This window comes from Chiloscyllium punctatum, chromosome 41, assembly GCF_047496795.1.
Source record: "Chiloscyllium punctatum isolate Juve2018m chromosome 41, sChiPun1.3, whole genome shotgun sequence".
NCBI classification, from domain to species: Eukaryota; Metazoa; Chordata; class Chondrichthyes; order Orectolobiformes; family Hemiscylliidae; genus Chiloscyllium; species Chiloscyllium punctatum.
Window position 1 is genome coordinate 28,996,492 of NC_092779.1, and position 18,397 is coordinate 29,014,888.

The following is an 18,397-nucleotide window of genomic DNA, read 5'->3' on the forward strand; positions in this document are numbered from 1 at the left end:
AACAACACTTCCGGGAGTCCATGTATTGCAAAAGATACAACTAGTTTTTTTATGGTCATCCCTGTGTTTTATGGATGAACTATATGCACGTCCAGCCACATTGAGTGAGCAGCCACAGTGACCAAGAACATTGAGCCCATGAAAACATTTGCACGGTCTATGTGTAACCGAGTCCAAGGTTTACCCAGACACACCCACAAATGTGGGGGAGCTGCTGGCGGTAATCCTGGATCTTGTTAGCACTTTGGGCACTGCCCCATTGACGCAGCTATATCTACATCCAATCATGGACACCAGACATAACTTCTCACCAACATCTTCATTTTGGAAACCCCTGGATGACCCTGAAGGAGTTCAGCCAGTATTGGGTGCTTTGCTTCGGACAATCACTCTTGCTCTCCATAAAAAATGTCATCCTCTACAATGATCTGCTCTCTCTGGGTGCAAAAAGATTTCAATTCTGGCTGTGACGATCCTTTGGTTTCTCCCATCAACACTAGCTACTTCAGCTTTGCTGGGAACACACCTTTCTGCCCCAAAGTCTGATTGTCAGGTGTGACTAGACGTTTGTCTAGAAGATTGAAAACCGTAATGGACTACCTGTGGTGTATCTACAAGTGGGAGATGGCTCAATACATCCGCATTCACTACTTGACCTCCTGGATGGTGTGTTTAAGTGCATTTATGTTAAATTTAATTAACACGTACAAGAAAATATACAAAGCATTCTATTGATTTTACAATCTTCCTGGAAATCTAAGGGGAGAAAAACAAATTGTGCCACATGCTGTGTTTAATTCAGTCTCCAGGCTGTTTGCATTTAGGAAAATAAAAAAAAACTTTTTAAAACCATATTTCACAATGAAGCTTACTAAAAGCAAGATTCAAATCTTTATTTCTATTTGATTTCTAATCAGTTTCCTCAATGGGAAACAGTAAAGAGATCAAATATTAAAATTGTAAACTTGTATTTAAAAGGAACGAGACATTCAAACCAAACAAATTTTATTTTCCAATGTCAAAAAGGAGGAGATGGATGAAATGAATTACACTGTCAGGTTGAAATTTTAAGAGAATTGGACAATATGAACATTGTGCAAAAGAAATTAAATAAGACAAATGCATTATAATCACAATTTATAAACAAAAAGGGTTAATCCAAGAGTAAATATGGACTTTCACATATTAATAGTGGTAAATAAATCTCATTGACAAATCTGTAGTGTTTTAAATGTATAACAAGTTAGTTGTTAAGAAAACTTCAGTAAACCTAAACCTTGGCAAAAATCACAAATGATGTATAACGTACAAGTTACAGTTTCCTGAAATGGGTGTGGAAAACCCAAGAGGGATTGCAAGCTAAAATTCTGGGGTTTTGAATGCTGAAGCAGCAATGGCTGCAATGGAACCCCAACTAATTTATAGTAGCCAAGTTCCTGCTCTGGACTGGAACTGTATTTTTACAACGTATTTTAATTATTTGAATAAAGGAACAGTACTTCGGGTATCAAAATTTGAAGATACCACCAAATTGGGACAAGATGCTCTAATCAAGAAGAAGCACATCAGCTAGAGGTATCTGGGATTTTTGATAGTTGAACAAAAAAAAGGGATATGTATTTCAACCTACTGAAATTAAATAAAAGTTGGGAAAAGGGAAACAAGGAATTCAATGCACAAATTAAATAACCATCTGCTGGGAAATGAAGACTTTGGTGAAAAATAGCATTAAAAAAGGTCACAATGTACAGTAAAGGTGAAAAAGGTGACAAGTACCTTGGGAATAATAATGCAAAGCACAGAGTATTACTTTGGACACGACACAATTATTGGTTTATATGAACCATGTGATCTGTTCTGTCTAATTTACTTGTAAATATCTGGATAGATTTATCATAACGTATGTGTAAAAAAAGATACAAAGGAAAGTAACTAAGTTGATAAAAAGACTAGTACCGTGACGACAGGCTGGAATTCTACACAAAAAAAACAAAGGTGACTTAAAAGTGATTTTATTTAAATACATCTAAAAATCCAAAGTTGAACAGTTAATACAGGAAGAATAATTGAATGCAGCTTGTATGTGTCCAATAAAGAGAAAATAGATTAACTATGATGAGAAAAAAATGGTTAAAAAATAACTACTCTACACAAAGGTTGATCATCTTAAATATTCAATGAATGGGGAAAAAAAAAAATCAATAATTCTCTTGATACGCTGTCAGAGACATGCAAAACTACTAAAGGATCTGATAATCAAAATGGAAAGTTATATTTTGGATTTTTGCCCATTGGATGCAAATAATTTACAAATCTTTTCAAGTCTTTTGCTCCCATGGACATCAGAACTCAAAGCAGACAGAGATACGGATACATATATTTTACTTCTATTCTTGGAAGAACATTAACCATTCCTTAAGGGCAGTATAAAACCACAGTATGAGACAAAAATCACATCTTAAATAACATCAAGTTGTGCACTCTTAAGTGAGTGGATTTTTAATATGACAAATTGCACAGCTCTGATGAAGATTCAGAAAACCCAATTTCATAACTTATGATGGTAGGATTTGAACTCAGGACCTCTGGCTTGCAAGCCCAGTACCATAATCGCATTAGGTTACTACAGTACTCACGTCTCTAAAAGTTCACTAAATTACCCACGAGATTCAGAAAAGTAAGTTGTGAAGTTCCAACTGACATAGGCTACAAATTCCCCTTCTGTTAATAATGTGGAATCGAGGCTACCAGCATGATTGCACTGAGAAATTGGATGGTCTTTTCTTGGTAATTTTATGTTTGCCTACATGAACTACTTGCCTCTTCATAAATTAAAAAAATGTGTTTCCTTGCTTACTCACTAAATCAATTACATTTTAAGAATGCAGATATTCTTCATATTGAAAGTATGAAGTATGTAGCAGTTAAATTCTAAAACTAGATTCCATTAATACCTAAGTTAACATTTCACAAAAACAGGCCAATATAGGAAAGTTCAAATTGCTCTTTTCTACTTTAACAACCATCATATTTTTTGGATTATTCCAATGACTAATTCCTATGGCTCATTAAAAATTCCTTTTAATTTTATAAATTATTCAGATTGTTAATTATGGATTATATACATGCCCTTACAAAAAATGTACATTCCCAATAGTTCAGCTTTCAACTTTACACAAAAAAAACTATCAACAAGACATTTTTGAAATGCTTAGTTGGACAATAAGGTAGCCAGTCATTTAAAGGACTTAACACAAGAAAACTAAAACTTTAAAACAATACAAAGTAATGGAAAAAATTGTTTAAGTACAGCCCCCAAATCACTTAATGAAGGCAGTACACAGATCTGAACTTGAACTTGAAAAGTATTGAGTTATCTGATTTCATTTACAAAGTCAGGAGCACCAGAATGTTATTAGTGGCCCCAGTCTTAGGGAGAACAAAGTCAGTTATTAATCATGCTCCCAAGTAGTACTGAGAGGACATGCATCACCTTCCCACTATCTCCCTATCAGATAGCACTCGAGAGGGGACAAGCATCATTTCAACTGCAAAGCCTCACATCATGTCAGCAGATCTAGACTAACGTTTAGTGTAACACAGTAGTCACTTGGCTGGGGTTGAAGAGGTTCGCCACTGCTCAATATTGTGGCATGTTTCAGTATAGACACCATTTTTAAACAAAAGGGAAAAAAAAAGTGTAGCTTTGCAAAAACAAAACTCACCAATGTCACTGGCAAATTCATAGATGTGAGGTTTTTGCAGAAGTCCCAACTGGCACATGCAAGTCAGAGCATTGAGGGCTTTATAAATCACAAACTCCTCTGCGTCACTGAGTCCTTGTTGAAGAAGAGGTTTAAGGATGGATGAGCTCTGCCAGCCAACATAAGCTGCCACACCTGAAAATATAAAGACAACTTACAAAGAAATAAAAAGTCTTCATCTTCCAACAAAAACTTCAATTCAGAAAGAAGTCAAACTAATAAAGAGGTACAATTTTCTCAGTACTGGGACTCAAAAGGGATGAGTTAGATTTCATTATTGTTGATTCATCATGTCAAGTATTCGCCTTCAATCTAAAACATAGAAAAGTTAAACACAAGACAATTCTAAGTTGTACCAGCAAAGCTAAATGACAGAGGTTCTGCAAACCAGCAGGCATGGATATTTTATAGACAAAACATTATTCTGCCCATCACATGAAGCAATGTGCAGCAGTCACAACCAATCTTAACTGCATTCTAAATTTGATTTGCCTTAGTGTCTCACTTACTGGAATGTTAACGTACACCTCAAAAAGAAAACATATGCCAAGAACCATTTTAATAAGTGTCATCTGTTCAATATACTCATTTGCTCGAAGTTGACAAATACTACACATGCACAGACACATTTACATAAATACATACTTTGTGGCATAAAACTGGTGAAATAAAATCATCGAGCTATGGACTTTAAAATTTAGAGTCATATTGACTAGCTCCTTACTCTATTAGGTAATTAAATACCACAAACTATTTTGCAAGTAAATAATTTCTATTCTAAATCAATTAAAATTTAAATCATTAAGTATTTTTCTAAATTATGTGCATTTTATTCTAACTACCAAGCTAAATTTAAATTTGAATAGAGTACATTTCAATTTCTGTTTGCTCTTTCGAATAATTCAAAAATAAATCAACTTTCTTTTAAGAAAGAATTGATCAATTAATAGCTTAAGCAAAAGTTGTTTCCATTCTGAAAATTAAATTTCCAGCGTAATTCAATATTCACTTCAGTTTCAAGTGATATCCAAGTTGTTGAAACACAGATCCTATTGTACCATCTTGTGGCCAATTCCAGCAAAATACCTCAGCTGCTTTAGAATGAGATGTAAAATGCTTCTTTAATTTTGTTCCTAAACAAATTGCATGCTTCACATACCATATAATTAAGTACAATCTTAAGCATTTACACTGTACTAACTTTGTTTGAAAATTTAAAAAAACAGTAGCAATCTCAACTTTCTTTATATGGACCATCTCTTGCCCACAAACAGAACCCCATCTTCATTTCTGAAAGGCAGTGCTAGCTACCAAAAAAAAACAATGCTAGGAATGGAAATTGTGTCATTGTACAGGAACAAATTCACAAATCTAAATCAGCTGGCTATTTAAATATAGCGGATAATCCTTTTCAATAGTAATTCAGAATGGACTAAGGCACACAAGATAAATTTTCATGACATTATTGGTTTTGGGTACCAATAAACTTCTATAAAATCAAACGTTTATTTGGGTTGTTTCCTTACATAAAATTGAATAAATGGAATTTGAAATGTCAACATGAATAATTTATGATTTTTACACATGTACAACAAACTGAATTATATCTTAGATAACAGTTAAACACAAGTGCAATTCCAAACACAGGAAAATACGCAATGGCACTAAGTTTGAAGAGAGGCAAGAATAGATCAGAGGTAATCATACAGGTGTCAACAGGAACAACAGTCTTCAGATTGTAGAATTAGATTAGGTTAGATTAGATGATTAGATTAGATTCCCTACAGTGTGGAAACAGGCCCTTCGGCCCAACCAGTCCACACCGACCCTCTGAAGAGTAACCCACTTCCCTCTGACTAATGCACATAACACTATGGCCATTCTAAACTGCCCAATTAACCTGACCTGCAAATCTTTGGTGTGTGGGAGGAAACTGGAGTGCCCGGAGGAAATGCATGTAGACACGCAGAGAATGTGCAAACTCCACACATACAGACAGTCGCCTGAATTGAACCAGGTTCCCCGGCATTGTGAGGCAGCAGTGCTAACCACTGTGCCACCGTGCCATCTGATCAGATTGACTGGGTTATAAAACTTCATACTAAAAACTACGATAAACTCAAAAGTTCTTGGTAGAGTCGGAGTCACTACAGCACTCAAGGAATCCATCCAGCCCCTGGAGCACAGTCAGTCACTCCCAATCTCCCTAACTTACCCTGTAACTCTCATGTTTATTTCCCACAAGTATCCATTTTGAAATCATTTATCCTTCTACTTTTCACAAGTCTGCTACATGATGGGTTCCAGTAGACATTTGATAAAGGTGCCTCAAAAGATTATTGTGGATATTAAAAGCGCAAGGCATGGGGGATACAGTGTTCTCCCTTATTTTATTTCCAGTTATAAAGACCTCGGAGGTCCCTGCATGGCAGTGATTTCTGGAGCTAGATGCCAATACAGATCAGTATGCCAAAGCCAATTGCTGCATCCACATACACCTGCACTTAGAAGGTACACTGGCAGGTTTGGTTGGCTAACAGGAAGCAAGAGTAGGAATAAATAGGTTAGACCAGTGTGTGTCATGTGGTGTCTCACAAGGGTCACTGGAGCCTTAACTCTTTACAAATTACATAAATGATTTGGATGAAAGAGGACTAAAAATCTGGTACATGAAATGGATTTGGTTAATCAAGACAAATGCAGTTCATTATGGGCACAGTCAGTAAAATTTGAGGCAATAAAGTGGTAGAGAACTAAATGATTATTTTTTGTCTGAATCTGCTAGGATAGATTCAAGAAATCTGCCAGCATTAGGGACCCAATAGAGTCAGGAGAATGTGCAATGAAAATTAGTAATAGCAAGAAGATTGTTAGAGAAATTAATGAAATGGAAAGTTGATAAGTGCCCAGGACCCGATTTTCGACATCCCAGTGTTGAAGGAGGTAGCTATGGAGATGACAGATAACATTGATCATCTTCCAAAATTCTAGATTCTAGAATGATTCGTACTGGTTTGAAGGTAGCAAATGTCACCCTGCTCTTTAAGGGAGGAGGGAGAGAGGAAATAGGGAATTACAGCTGCCAGCTTTACTTGACTAGTAGGGAAATTGCTAGATAGGCTCACAAATAATGTGATTTTTTAAAAAAATGGATAATAATTGTCCATGCCAATCAGGTTTCCTAAAATGAATTAATCTCATTTGTCTGTATTTGATCCATATCCCTCCAAACACGTCATGTCCACGTATCCTGAATTGTAGCTCCAGTGTACATGAGGTTGAGAGTAGTGAGGTCATTATTAAGGTTTCATGGTTGCAAGAGTGTACCAGCAAGCAGGAAGGTGGTTTGAAGTGTGTCTACTTCAACGCCAGCAGCATCCGGAATAAGGTAAGTGAACTTTCAACATCGGTTGGTACCTGGGACTCTGATGTTGTGGTCATTTCGGAGACATGGATAGAGCAGGGACAGGAATGGTTGTTGCAGGTTCATGTTTCAGTAAGAAGAGGGAAGGTGGTAAAAAAAAGAGGGGGAGGTGTGGCATTGTTAGTCAAGGACAGTATTACAGTGGCAGAAAGGACATTTGATGAGGACTCATCTACGGGAGCAGCATAAGCGGAGGTTAGAAACAGGAAAGGGGAGATCACCTTGTTGGGAGTTTTCTACAGGCCTCTGAAAAATTTCAGAGATGTAGAGGAAAGGATTGCAAAGAGGATTCTGGATAGGGGCAGAAATAACAGGGTAGTTGTTATGGGGGACTTTAACTTTCCACTTATTGACTGGAAATGCTTTAGTTCGAGTACTCTAGATGGGTCAGTTTTGTCCAATGTGTAGAGGAGGGTTTCCTGACACAACATTTAGATAGGCCAACAAGAGGAGAGGCCACATTAGATTTGGTATTGGGTAATGAACTGGACCAGGTCTGAAGGTAGGTGAGCTCTTTGGTGATAGTGACTACAATTTGGTTGCATGTGCTTTAGTGGTGGAAAGGGTTAGGTATATATCACAGAGCAAGACTTATAGATGGGGAAAAGGCAATTATGATGTGATTAGGTAAGATTTAGGGTGCTCGGGATGGGGAAAGAAACTGCAGGGAATGGGCAGAATTGAAATGGGAAGCTTATTCAAGGAACAGCTACTGCGTGTCCTTGATACGTGCCAGGCAGGAAGTGGTCAAATGAGGGAACTTTGGTTTACTTAAGAAATTGAATCTCTTGACAAGAGGAAGGAGGCGGCTTATGTAAAGAGATGAGATGTGAAGGCTCAGCTAGGGTGCTCGAGAATTACAAAGTTAGCCAGGAAACAGCTAAGAAGAGTCAGGAGGGGACAGGAGAAGTCTTTGGCAGGTAGGATTAAAGGAAAATCATAAAGCTTTCTACAGGTATATCAGGAATAAAAGAATGACTAGAGCAAGATTAAGGCCTGTCAAGGACAGTAGCGGAAAGTGATGTGTGGAGTCCGAAGAGATAGGAGAGACGCTAAATGAATATTTTTCGTTAGTATTCACACAGAAAAAAAAGACAAATGTTGTCGAGGAGAATACTAAGACGTAGGCTATTAGACTAGACAGAATTGAGGTTCATAAGGAGAAGGTGCTAGCAATTCTGGAAAGTGTGAAAATAGATAAGTCCCCTGGGTCAGATAGGATTTATCCTAGGATTCTCTGGGAAGCTAGGGAGGACATTGCAGAACCTTTGGTTTTGATCTTTATGTCGTCATTGTCTACAGGAATAGTGCCAGAAGACTGGTGGTTACCAAATGTCATCTTATTAAAGAAGAGGAGTAAAGACAACCCTGGAAATTATAGACCAGTGAGCCTTACTTCAGTTGTGGGTAAAGTGTTGGAAAGGATTATAAGAGAAAAGGATTTATAATCATCTAGAAAGGAATAATTTGATTAGGGAGAGTCACCACCATTTTGTGAAGGGTAGGTTGTGCCTCTTGACTCGAGTTCTTTGAGAAGATGACTGAACAGGTGGATGAGGGTAAACCTGTATATGGATTTCAGTAAAGTGTTTGATCAGATTCCCACAGTAGGCTACTGCAGAAAATGTGGAAGCATGGGTTTGAGGGTGATTTAGCAGTTTGGATCAGAGATTGGCTAGTTGTTGGAAGACAGACGGTGGTGGTTGATGGGAAATATTCATCCTGGAGTTCAGTCACTAGTAGTGGACCACAAAGATCCGTTTTGGGGCCACTGCTGTTTGTTATTTTTATAAATGACCTGGATAACGGCACAGAAGGATGGATTAGTAAAGTTATGGATAATACCAAGGTCAGTGGAGTTGTGGGCAGTTGCAGGTTACAGAGGGACATAGATAAGCTGCAGAGTTGGACTGAGAGGTGGCAAATAGAGTTTAAGGCAGAAAAAAGTGTGAGGTGATTCACTTTGGATAGAGTAACAGGAATAAAGAGTTCTGAGCTAATGGCGAGATTCTTGATATCGTGGATGAGCAAAGGGATTTTGGTGTCCATGTGCATAGATCCCTGAAAGTTGCCACCCAGGTTGACAGGGTTGTTAAGATGATGTATAGTGTGTTAGCCTTTTGGTAGAGGAATTGAATTTCGGAGCCACGAGGTCATGTTGCAGCTGTACAAAACTCTGGTGCAGCCAGTTCTGTGGCCACATTAGCGGAAGGATGTGGAAGCATTGGAAAAGGATGCAGAAGAGATTTACCAGGATGTTGCCAGGTATGGAGGGAAGGTCTTAGGAGGAAAGGCTGAGGGACGTGAGGCAGTTTTCATTAGAGAGAAGGTGGTTGAGGTGACTTAACAGAACAGACAAGATGATCAGAGGAGTAGACAGTGTGGACAGTGAGAGCCTTTTCCTTCTGATAGTGATGGCTAGCATGACATAGCTTTAAATTGAGGGGTCATAGATATAAGACAGATGACAGGGGGAGGTTCTTTACTCAGAGTAATAAAGGGCATGGAACGCCCTCCCAATAACAGTAATGCCAACTTTAAGGGCATTTATATGGTCATTGGAAACATATGGATGATAATGGAATGGTGTAGGTTAGACGGCCTTTAGATTGGTTGGCACAACATAGAGGGCTGCAAGGCTTGTACTGTGCTGTAATGTTTTATGTTCTATATCTGTCCAAATGTATTTTAAAATGTTGCAACTGTACTTGCCTCTACCACTTCCTCGGACAGCTCGTTCCATATATGCACCACTCGCGGTGTGAAAAAGTTGCCCCTCAAGTCCCTCCCTCACCTAAAACCTATGCTGGCTAGTTTTGGACACCTCTACCCTGGGAAAGAGGCCTTGGCTATTCACTTTATCTATGCCGTTTATAATCTTATAAATCTCTACAAGGTCACCCTTCAACCTCCGACACTCTAGGGGAAAAGTTCCAGCCTTTCTTTATACCTCAAACCCTCCAGCCTCGGTAGCAACCTTGTAATTTTTTTTTTGCACCATTTTCAGTTTAATAACATCATTCCTATAGCAGGGCAACCTGAATTGTACACAGTCGGGTGCGTAGAATTGCTCCCTTTTTGAATAAGCAATTTTCGAAACCAGTTTCCATTCAGAATTAAAAGATTTGTGGAAGATTATGAGTCATGCATCCACTATACCAGTAGTCAATTCATTTAAAACCCTAGAATACAATCCATCAGGTCCAGGAGATTTATTGGCCTTTAATCCATTAATTTCTCTAGTTTTTTTGTTGAGTTACAGCACAGTACATCTCAGCTGTCCCATCCATAATAAAAGGTTTCAGTTTGAGGAATAAACAGGTGCTACTGTAGCATCAGATCAGAAGAAACATGAAAAGTAGAAGTCACAAAAACTGAATGGCATCATTGGCAAAAGACCAATGGCAGAATTTTCTGATTCTGTTTCCAATAATCCTGCCCACAGAGCTTTCATACAGCAGGTATGACCCATAAAAGTAGGCCACTGTGCCTCAGAATGACAAAGCACCAGACATGATGGGCTAAATTTCAAAAAATAAGAAACATCAATTCTAACTAAACTAAGTTTGGAGAACCATGTCAGAAGGAATGGAAATGGAAGGTTAATGATCCACGTTATCCAGAAATATTCTTTTTGTTTGGAACAAACCTAAGAAACAGAACATAAAATGCAGCTGATCCAGAGAATTTTCAACACTTCAGAAATCTCTTAATATTTCTGCATCCAGAATATGGTGTTTCTACATGTGTATCAAGTGTAATTTTCAGAGGGCAATTACCCTGCCTGTCAAAAATGTATTACCAATATTGCAAAATTAACTTAATAGTTTATAGGAGCATCACAATAAAAAGGTTACATATTTTAAAAAAGCTGGCAGTATTGTTTTATTTATTAAAAAGTTACATGGAAAGACCATATTTTATGCACAATAAGAAAGTTCTCTGATAAAATAATGCTGTAACTTCTAGTATGACAGTTAAGTGGGCATAAATATTTGCAATACTGTCATACTGTAAAAAAAGTACTGTACTTACCAACAATACTATCAAAGAAAGCACCGCGAAGGTGCCAGTCATTCTTATCATTCAAAAAGGTGATCATGTGCGACAAGAGAACATCATTAGCTTTTTGACGTCCAAAGAATACACACAGCCGTGTTATACCATTCTCCATTAACGTCTGTTTCACTATATTTTCTGGGTCACTCAATAGTGTTACCACTTTTTGCTGAACCATCTCATGGAGAGCTTGTAATTCTGCAAATATTGGAATCAGGTATTAGAATTCAATTGTTCATTTTAAGAACTTAAGCCAGAAACTTTAGTAATTGCATTTCAAGTTGTGGAGAGAGAAAAAAAAAAGTTTTAATTTAAAATGCAAAAGGATTACCTGAGTCATAGTTTTCATTCGGGTGCAACGTTTCTTCTGTTTCTTCACCATTTATATCATTTTCCACATTCAAATTATTTAATTGAACTATTTCTAAAAATCGGAGGGCAGTCTCAGCCAAAAGTGCTATGTTTTCTGATTAAACATAATAAAGTGAATTAGTGAAAGACATTCAGTAACTTTCACTTAACCAATGCTAGATTTCCTGCAAAATTAACTTGAGTATTTTGCCCATTTGAATAAATATTAAAACATCGGACACTGAAATAGTAGTTAACTGTAGCTTGATGCTACACAGAGAGAATGGAAAATACTAGACAATATTGAACATATATAAGTAATTATTTTCATTGCTTGATTTAAAAAAATCCAAAATAATCCTCACTTGCACTGGGAGCATGAATTGATTTCTGAAAAATCACAAGTCTCACTTATGTACCATAATTCCAAACTCCAACTTGCTTGATGATGGCTCGCTGCAACATCAAGATTCACTATAAACAGGAAGGTGGAGAGGAAGCAGCGAGTCTGTGGAAGTATGCAGAACTGATAAAGGTCAGGGAATTTTCTGGGCAGGGCTTCAATTCATGTTCCACAGAGTTCTGCCTTATCAGGATCAAGAGCAGAAACTTCGCAGGAGGCCCATGAGTCAGTGGAAGCAGAGCTACAGGGAAATTTAGGATTTGAGTTTGGAGGCTATCCTGGAGGGTACCAACATAGGTAACAATAAACAGATGCATCAGGAGGACAGTGTAGAGCTAATATAGAGACTTGAGGGAAAAATAGCTTTAAAATAACAAGAAGTGAAGAATGTTTCAGCTGAAGGAAGAATTAGAAATCCAAAGACAAAATTTGAGACAAATAAAAAAGTATGCTGAAGCACCTAAAGACAATTGGAGTGGTACAGGAAGTGTCAAACATTTAAAAAGGTAATTGTGCAGAGTACAGTCAATGCAGGTAACTTTAGGTAGAAAAAATTGAAGGCACCTGAAGTCAATGTGCAAGAATTCACAATAAGGTAGATGAACCAGTCACACAAATAGAGATAAATTGTCTTTAATGGTAATTAGATCAAAAAAAGTTACAAGATGAGCAAGGATAAGAAATAAGTCTTCCAGGGTATGTTATACATCAAAAGAACAGAAAAAAAAAGTTGACAAGGATAGCCCTAATAAAGGATAGTAGGAGAAGCATTGTGGGAAAGGGATCTTTACTCAAAGTTTGGAACTAGAATCAATATGGGTGGATATTAGGAACAGCACAGGCCAAAAAATGCCAGTGATAGTAGTTCAAAAGGCTCCTGACTAGCAGTTATACCATTACAGTCAGGATAAATTAATATCACAGTAAAATAATCCAATGAGAAACATAACTTGAATATATTATCGCTATGTAAAATATGAAAATAACATACTCTAATCACAAACAAGTTTGTTCAACTTAAACAAAGCCAATTACAAAGTTATGAGGGAAAGTTGACTATAGGTGATGGAGTAAATTGCCAAAAAGTTATAATGGCAAATAGAAAGTAGGAAGCAGCCAAAGAAATAAATTAATCTTCAATAAAAATACATACCAATAAAGAGCAAAAACTCTTGAGAAAAGTTCATCCATAGGAAGTTAAGAATAATATTAGTAAGAGTCTTTTTTTTTTAAAAAAGTATTACAAGGGTGAGCAGTAAATCTGAAGATTGGAAGTTTTAGGAAATCGGTCACCAAAAGTTAACAGAAGAGGGAAAAACAGAATTCGGCAGCAAACTATCCAGCTACTAACAGATTGTAACAGCTGTTTCAAGTATATGGAGTCATAGAGATGCACAGCATGGAAACAGACCCTTTGGTCCAAATTGTCCATGCCAATGGGATATGCTAACCTAATCTGGTCCCATTTGCCAGCACCCGGCCCATATCCCTCTAAACCCTTCCTATTCATATACCCATCCAAATACCTTTTAAATCCTCTAAATGTACCAGGTTCCACCACTTCCTCTGGCAGCTCATTCCATAGACACACCATGCTCTGTGCAAAAAAGTTGCCCCGTACATACCTTTTATATCTTTCCCCTCTCACCCTAAACCTATTCCCTCTAGGTCTGGACTCTCCCCACCCAAGGAAAAACCTTTATCTATTTATCCTGTCCATGCCCCTCATGACTTTATCAACCTCTATAAAAGATCAGCCCTCAGCCTCTGACGCTCCAGGGAAAACAGCCCTAGCCTATTCAACCGCTCCCTATAGCTCAAATCCTTCAACCCTGGCAACATCCTTGTAAATCTTTTCTGAACCCTTTCAAATTCCACAACATCCGTTTGATAGGAAGGAGACCAGAATTGCATGCAATATTCCAAAAGTGGCCTCACCAACATTATGTACGTCTGCAATATGACCGCTCAACTCCTATACTCAATATTCGACCAATAAAGAAAGCACACCAAATGCCTTTTTCACTATCCTATCTACCTGCGACTCTACTCTCAAGGAGCTATGAACCTGCACTCCAAGGTCTCTTTGTTCAGCAACACTCCTTGGGACCTTACCATTAAGTGTAGAAGTCGTGCTCAGATTTGCTTTTTCAAAATGCCGCACCTCACATCTATCTAAATTAAACTCCATCTGCCACATCGCACTTTGAACTAAGCTCTTCGATGTCCACTACACCTCCAATTTTGGTGCCATCTTAACTATACTTGCTATGTTCTATACAAGTCATTTATATAAATGAAGAAAAGTAGTGGACACAGCACCGATCCTTTTGGCACTCCACTGGTCACAAGCCTCCAGTCTGAAAAGCAACCCTCCACCACTACACTCTGTCTTCTACCTTCAAGCAGTTCGGTGTCCAAATGGCTAGTTCTCCCTGTATTCCATGTGACCTAACCTTGCTAACCAGTCTCCCATGGTGAACCTTTTTGAACGCCGTACTGAAGTCCATATAGATCACATCCACCACTCTGCCCGGTTATGAATATATGGGTGTACTGTACCAGTAAGAAAGTTAAAAGCTAGCAGAACGACCTGACAGCACGAAGTGCTCTGAATAATGGAACACTTGGTCAAAAGCTAGTGTAGCTAGCTGCCTGGAAACAACAAAACAAATTTGAATTTGGCTAATCAGTTTAAATTATACCAAAAAAAACCCCAGACTCCAATAAGTTTGAAGTTAGCATATTGACAAGCTTAAAAGCCAATGGCACAATCAGATGCTTTGGAGATGGAGGGGGAGAGAAGGTCGTAAGACTGGGGAAAATTGAACAGTTGGGAGGAGAACTGCCAAACCACCAGCATCTGCAGACTTTCAGAGAGCTATTCTCTGGGCAAGGTACCTTTATCAATCAGTAATCTGTGAAGCAGAAATTCCTAAGAAGAAAACAGAGGAACATCTGGTTGGGTTTTGAAAACCTGAAGAAGTTTTGTTAAGTCTTAGATCGGGGGTTTTTAAATCAAACTAGTATTCTAGAAGGGGAAGGTAAAACATAGGTTAGAGGATGGAGTTATGAATAGTTGTTAATTAATTAATCTCTGTTATACTCGAATTTTCACAGATTACTGACGGAATAAATCTTTTGTGTGTTGCTGGTTTAAATTTAGCAGGAGGGTTTACCCCTTGTCGTAACAGCCCTTATCAATCCTTATCATTACTTCTTCAAAAACTCAATCAAGTTCATGAGACATGATTTCCCATGCACAAAGCCATGCTGACTATCCCTAATCAATCCTTGCCTTTCCAAATACATGTAAATCCTGTCCCTCAGGATTCCCTCTAACAACTTGCTCACCACGAACGTCAGGCTCACTGGTCGATAGTTCCCTGGCTTGTCCTTACCACCTTTCTTAAATAATGGTACCACGTTATCCAACCTCCAATCTTCTGGCACCTCACCTGTGACTATCAATGATACAAGTATCTCAGCAAGGGGCCTAGCTTCCCACAGGGTTCTAGGATACACCTGATCAGGTCCTGGGGATTTATTCACGTTTATGCATTTCAAGACATCCAGCACTTCCTCCTCTGTAATGTAGACATTTTGCAAAGTGTCACCATCTATTTCCCTACATTCTATACCTTCCATGTCCTTCTCCACAATAAACACTGATGCAAAATACTCACTTAGTATCGCCCCCATCTCCTGCGGCTCCACATGTCGGCTGCCTTGCTGATCTTTGAGGGACCTTATTTGCTCCCTCGTTACCCTTTTGTCCTTAATGCATATGTAAAAACCCTTTGGATTCTCCTTAATCCTATTTGCCAAAGCTACCTCATATCCACTTTTTGCCCTCCTGATTTCGCTCTAAAGTATACTCTGACTGTCGTTATACTCTTAAAGATTCTCTTGACAATGTAAAGAAAGAATAGCTAAATTAAACACTGGCCCCTTAAAATCAAGGCAGGAGAAATCATCATGAGGCATTGACTAAATATTTTGTGCTTGGCCATCACAGTAGAAAATATAAAAGTTACCTAGCAGATAGAGAAAGAAATCCAGGGTGAATAAGAGTGAGGAAATTAAGCAATTGACATATATAAAAAAAAAGAAATTCAAGGGACTAAAATCTGACAAATTCCCAGAAAATGATTGTCTACACTGTAGTGCTTTAAAAAAACCAACTGGAGAGATAACAACTATCAATGAATATTATTTACGAAAAGACCCAAGATACTAGAACAGTTCTAGCAGGTTGGATATCATCAAATGTTACATCATTGTTCAAAGAAAGGAGGGAGTGGGGAAAGTGAATTACAAAACAATTCATTTGACATCTATCAGAAAAGTGCTACAAGTTAAGGAAGTCTTCATTGCTTCATATGTTTGGAACATGCCAACATGACTTTATGAAAGAATGACAAATTTGTCAAACAGAAATTAAATTTGTTGAAGATGTAAATAGTAGGCTAGATACAAGGGAGTCAGTATATGTACTACATTTGGATTTTCAAAAGGCAATTTATAAACAACAGAAGAAATTCAATAAGTCTGGCAGTTTCTGTGAAGAGGGAAACAGAAATAGCATTTTGAATGTGGTGTGACACTTTTTCAGGCATTTGATAAAAGATGCTGCATGAAAAAATTTAATACGCAAGGGCTTGTGGATTTCTTTTGGTTTATTAAAGCAGACAGAGTCTTAGTTAACAGACATTAAGCACAGAGAGGGTATGAACTGAGGCATTTTCAAGTTGACAGTGTGACTAGTGAAATATCACAAGAATCAATGCCCAGATCTCAACAATTTACAAGCTACATTAATGACTTTGACAAACAGAGTAATGCACCTGAATTTGCTGATCAAACAAACTAGATGGCAATGAAGCTGTAAGAAGCTGAAAATAAATATAGACCAGTACCATGAGTGGACAATAAGGTAGCAGATGGAATACAAATGTGGGGAAAGCTTTGTTTGCAAGAATCGTGACGCAGATATTTTTTAAAAAGGCATGAAACTTGAAAATGATGTTGATGCACTATGATATGCAGAAGGACCTTTACTCATACAAAGGAACACAAAAATTAGAGTCTTGGTGCTTACACAGCCTCAAATTAAGAGGCAAATTAAAGATGGGAACAGCAATCCCATTTTACTCAATAAAAAGCATCATAGATAACATTGTACCTTCAAGACAACAATTTTGTTCTCCTTAATAAACTTGAAGAAATTTCAAGATTACTAGCATCTCTGACCAGATGATTGGTGAAACTCCTTATCCACAAAACTCAGTGTAATTGAGATGTGTGACGCATAGGCAATTAACTGCAAACTTTTAGATCACCAAAGCATTGTCTCATGACACATTTACCTCTAATGCTTCTCAGAATCAGGCTCTTTAAATTTTGAAGAAAGACAATTGAACTGCAACAGTAACTCTACATCTCTCCACAGATGCTGATTAATCTGAGTACTTCCAGCATTTTCCAAATTTTCAGTTGATTTACAGCATCACAATATTTTGCAATACAGCTTTTTTAAAAAACAATTATTTAGTCTATTTGAGCATAATACTCGAAGATTACTGTCATGTGCTTCTGACTCCAAAAACAATACTGGCTTTTTTTTTGCTTTTTTGTTGTTTAATCATGGGAGTCACAATACTCAATATTTGATGCAAATGTTTTCGTGAACTAATTCTGAATTAGGGGAAAAAGGTTGCCTGCTAGTATAAAAATTGAAAACAGATTAAGTGTTGCCAAAGCTTTTCAACTCACCCTCGGAATGCTCAATTTCAAATCAATCAATCACAACAATTCAAGCTACAGAAGAAAAAGGTGCCAAATGGTTGGCAAGCTGTTATCATGGAGGAAACAACCAGGATTTATAGACTCCCCAGCTTCCAGAAAGTTCAAAAAAGACAAGCCTTGAAGAAACTATGTTTTAAGAGAACTCAACCCTACGTATATAAACACCACTTCCGGGTGAACACAACTCAATGTTATGAGCTTGCCCGTTTATCTTAGTTGATTCTTAGTGTAGTTACTGCACGTTTGGGATTATTCAGCAATTCCAGCTGGATTGCAGAATTACACCAGAGATTTTATTTTTGCATTTTGCAAGCACAAGTTGATTGAATACAGTTGTACTCTGCTTGTCAGGAAGAACCAAAACGATCATGCCATCACCACTGCACTACACCAGCAATGAAATTCAACGATCGTATTGCTCAATTTTGTGACAGCCAAACAGGTTTTTGGACTGACTGCATCTTGTTAGTGGATCCTATCTAGGTCCAAAGCTCACTAACACTTTTTTTGATTTGTGATTAAATGCCCACCAACTTCCTATTTGGTGTATATTGCCAACACATCGATGCTACATTCCCTACTTTTGAA

At 37.7% G+C, this 18,397-nt stretch overlaps 1 protein-coding gene across 3 annotated transcripts in view; it reads right to left on the bottom strand.

Annotated features, from left to right (window-relative positions):
* Positions 1 to 18,397, bottom strand: part of pik3r4 (phosphoinositide-3-kinase, regulatory subunit 4) — a 98,113-nt gene that overhangs the window by 66,780 nt on the left and 12,936 nt on the right. For all 3 annotated transcript variants that reach the window (XM_072560636.1, XM_072560634.1, XM_072560637.1), the window contains exons 4-6: positions 11,579 to 11,713; positions 11,224 to 11,445; positions 3,726 to 3,899 (exon numbers count right to left, since the gene is read on the bottom strand). In XM_072560636.1, coding sequence (XP_072416737.1) covers positions 3,726 to 3,899; positions 11,224 to 11,445; positions 11,579 to 11,713 — 531 coding nt within the window. The remainder of the gene's footprint in view (positions 1 to 3,725; positions 3,900 to 11,223; positions 11,446 to 11,578; positions 11,714 to 18,397) is intronic.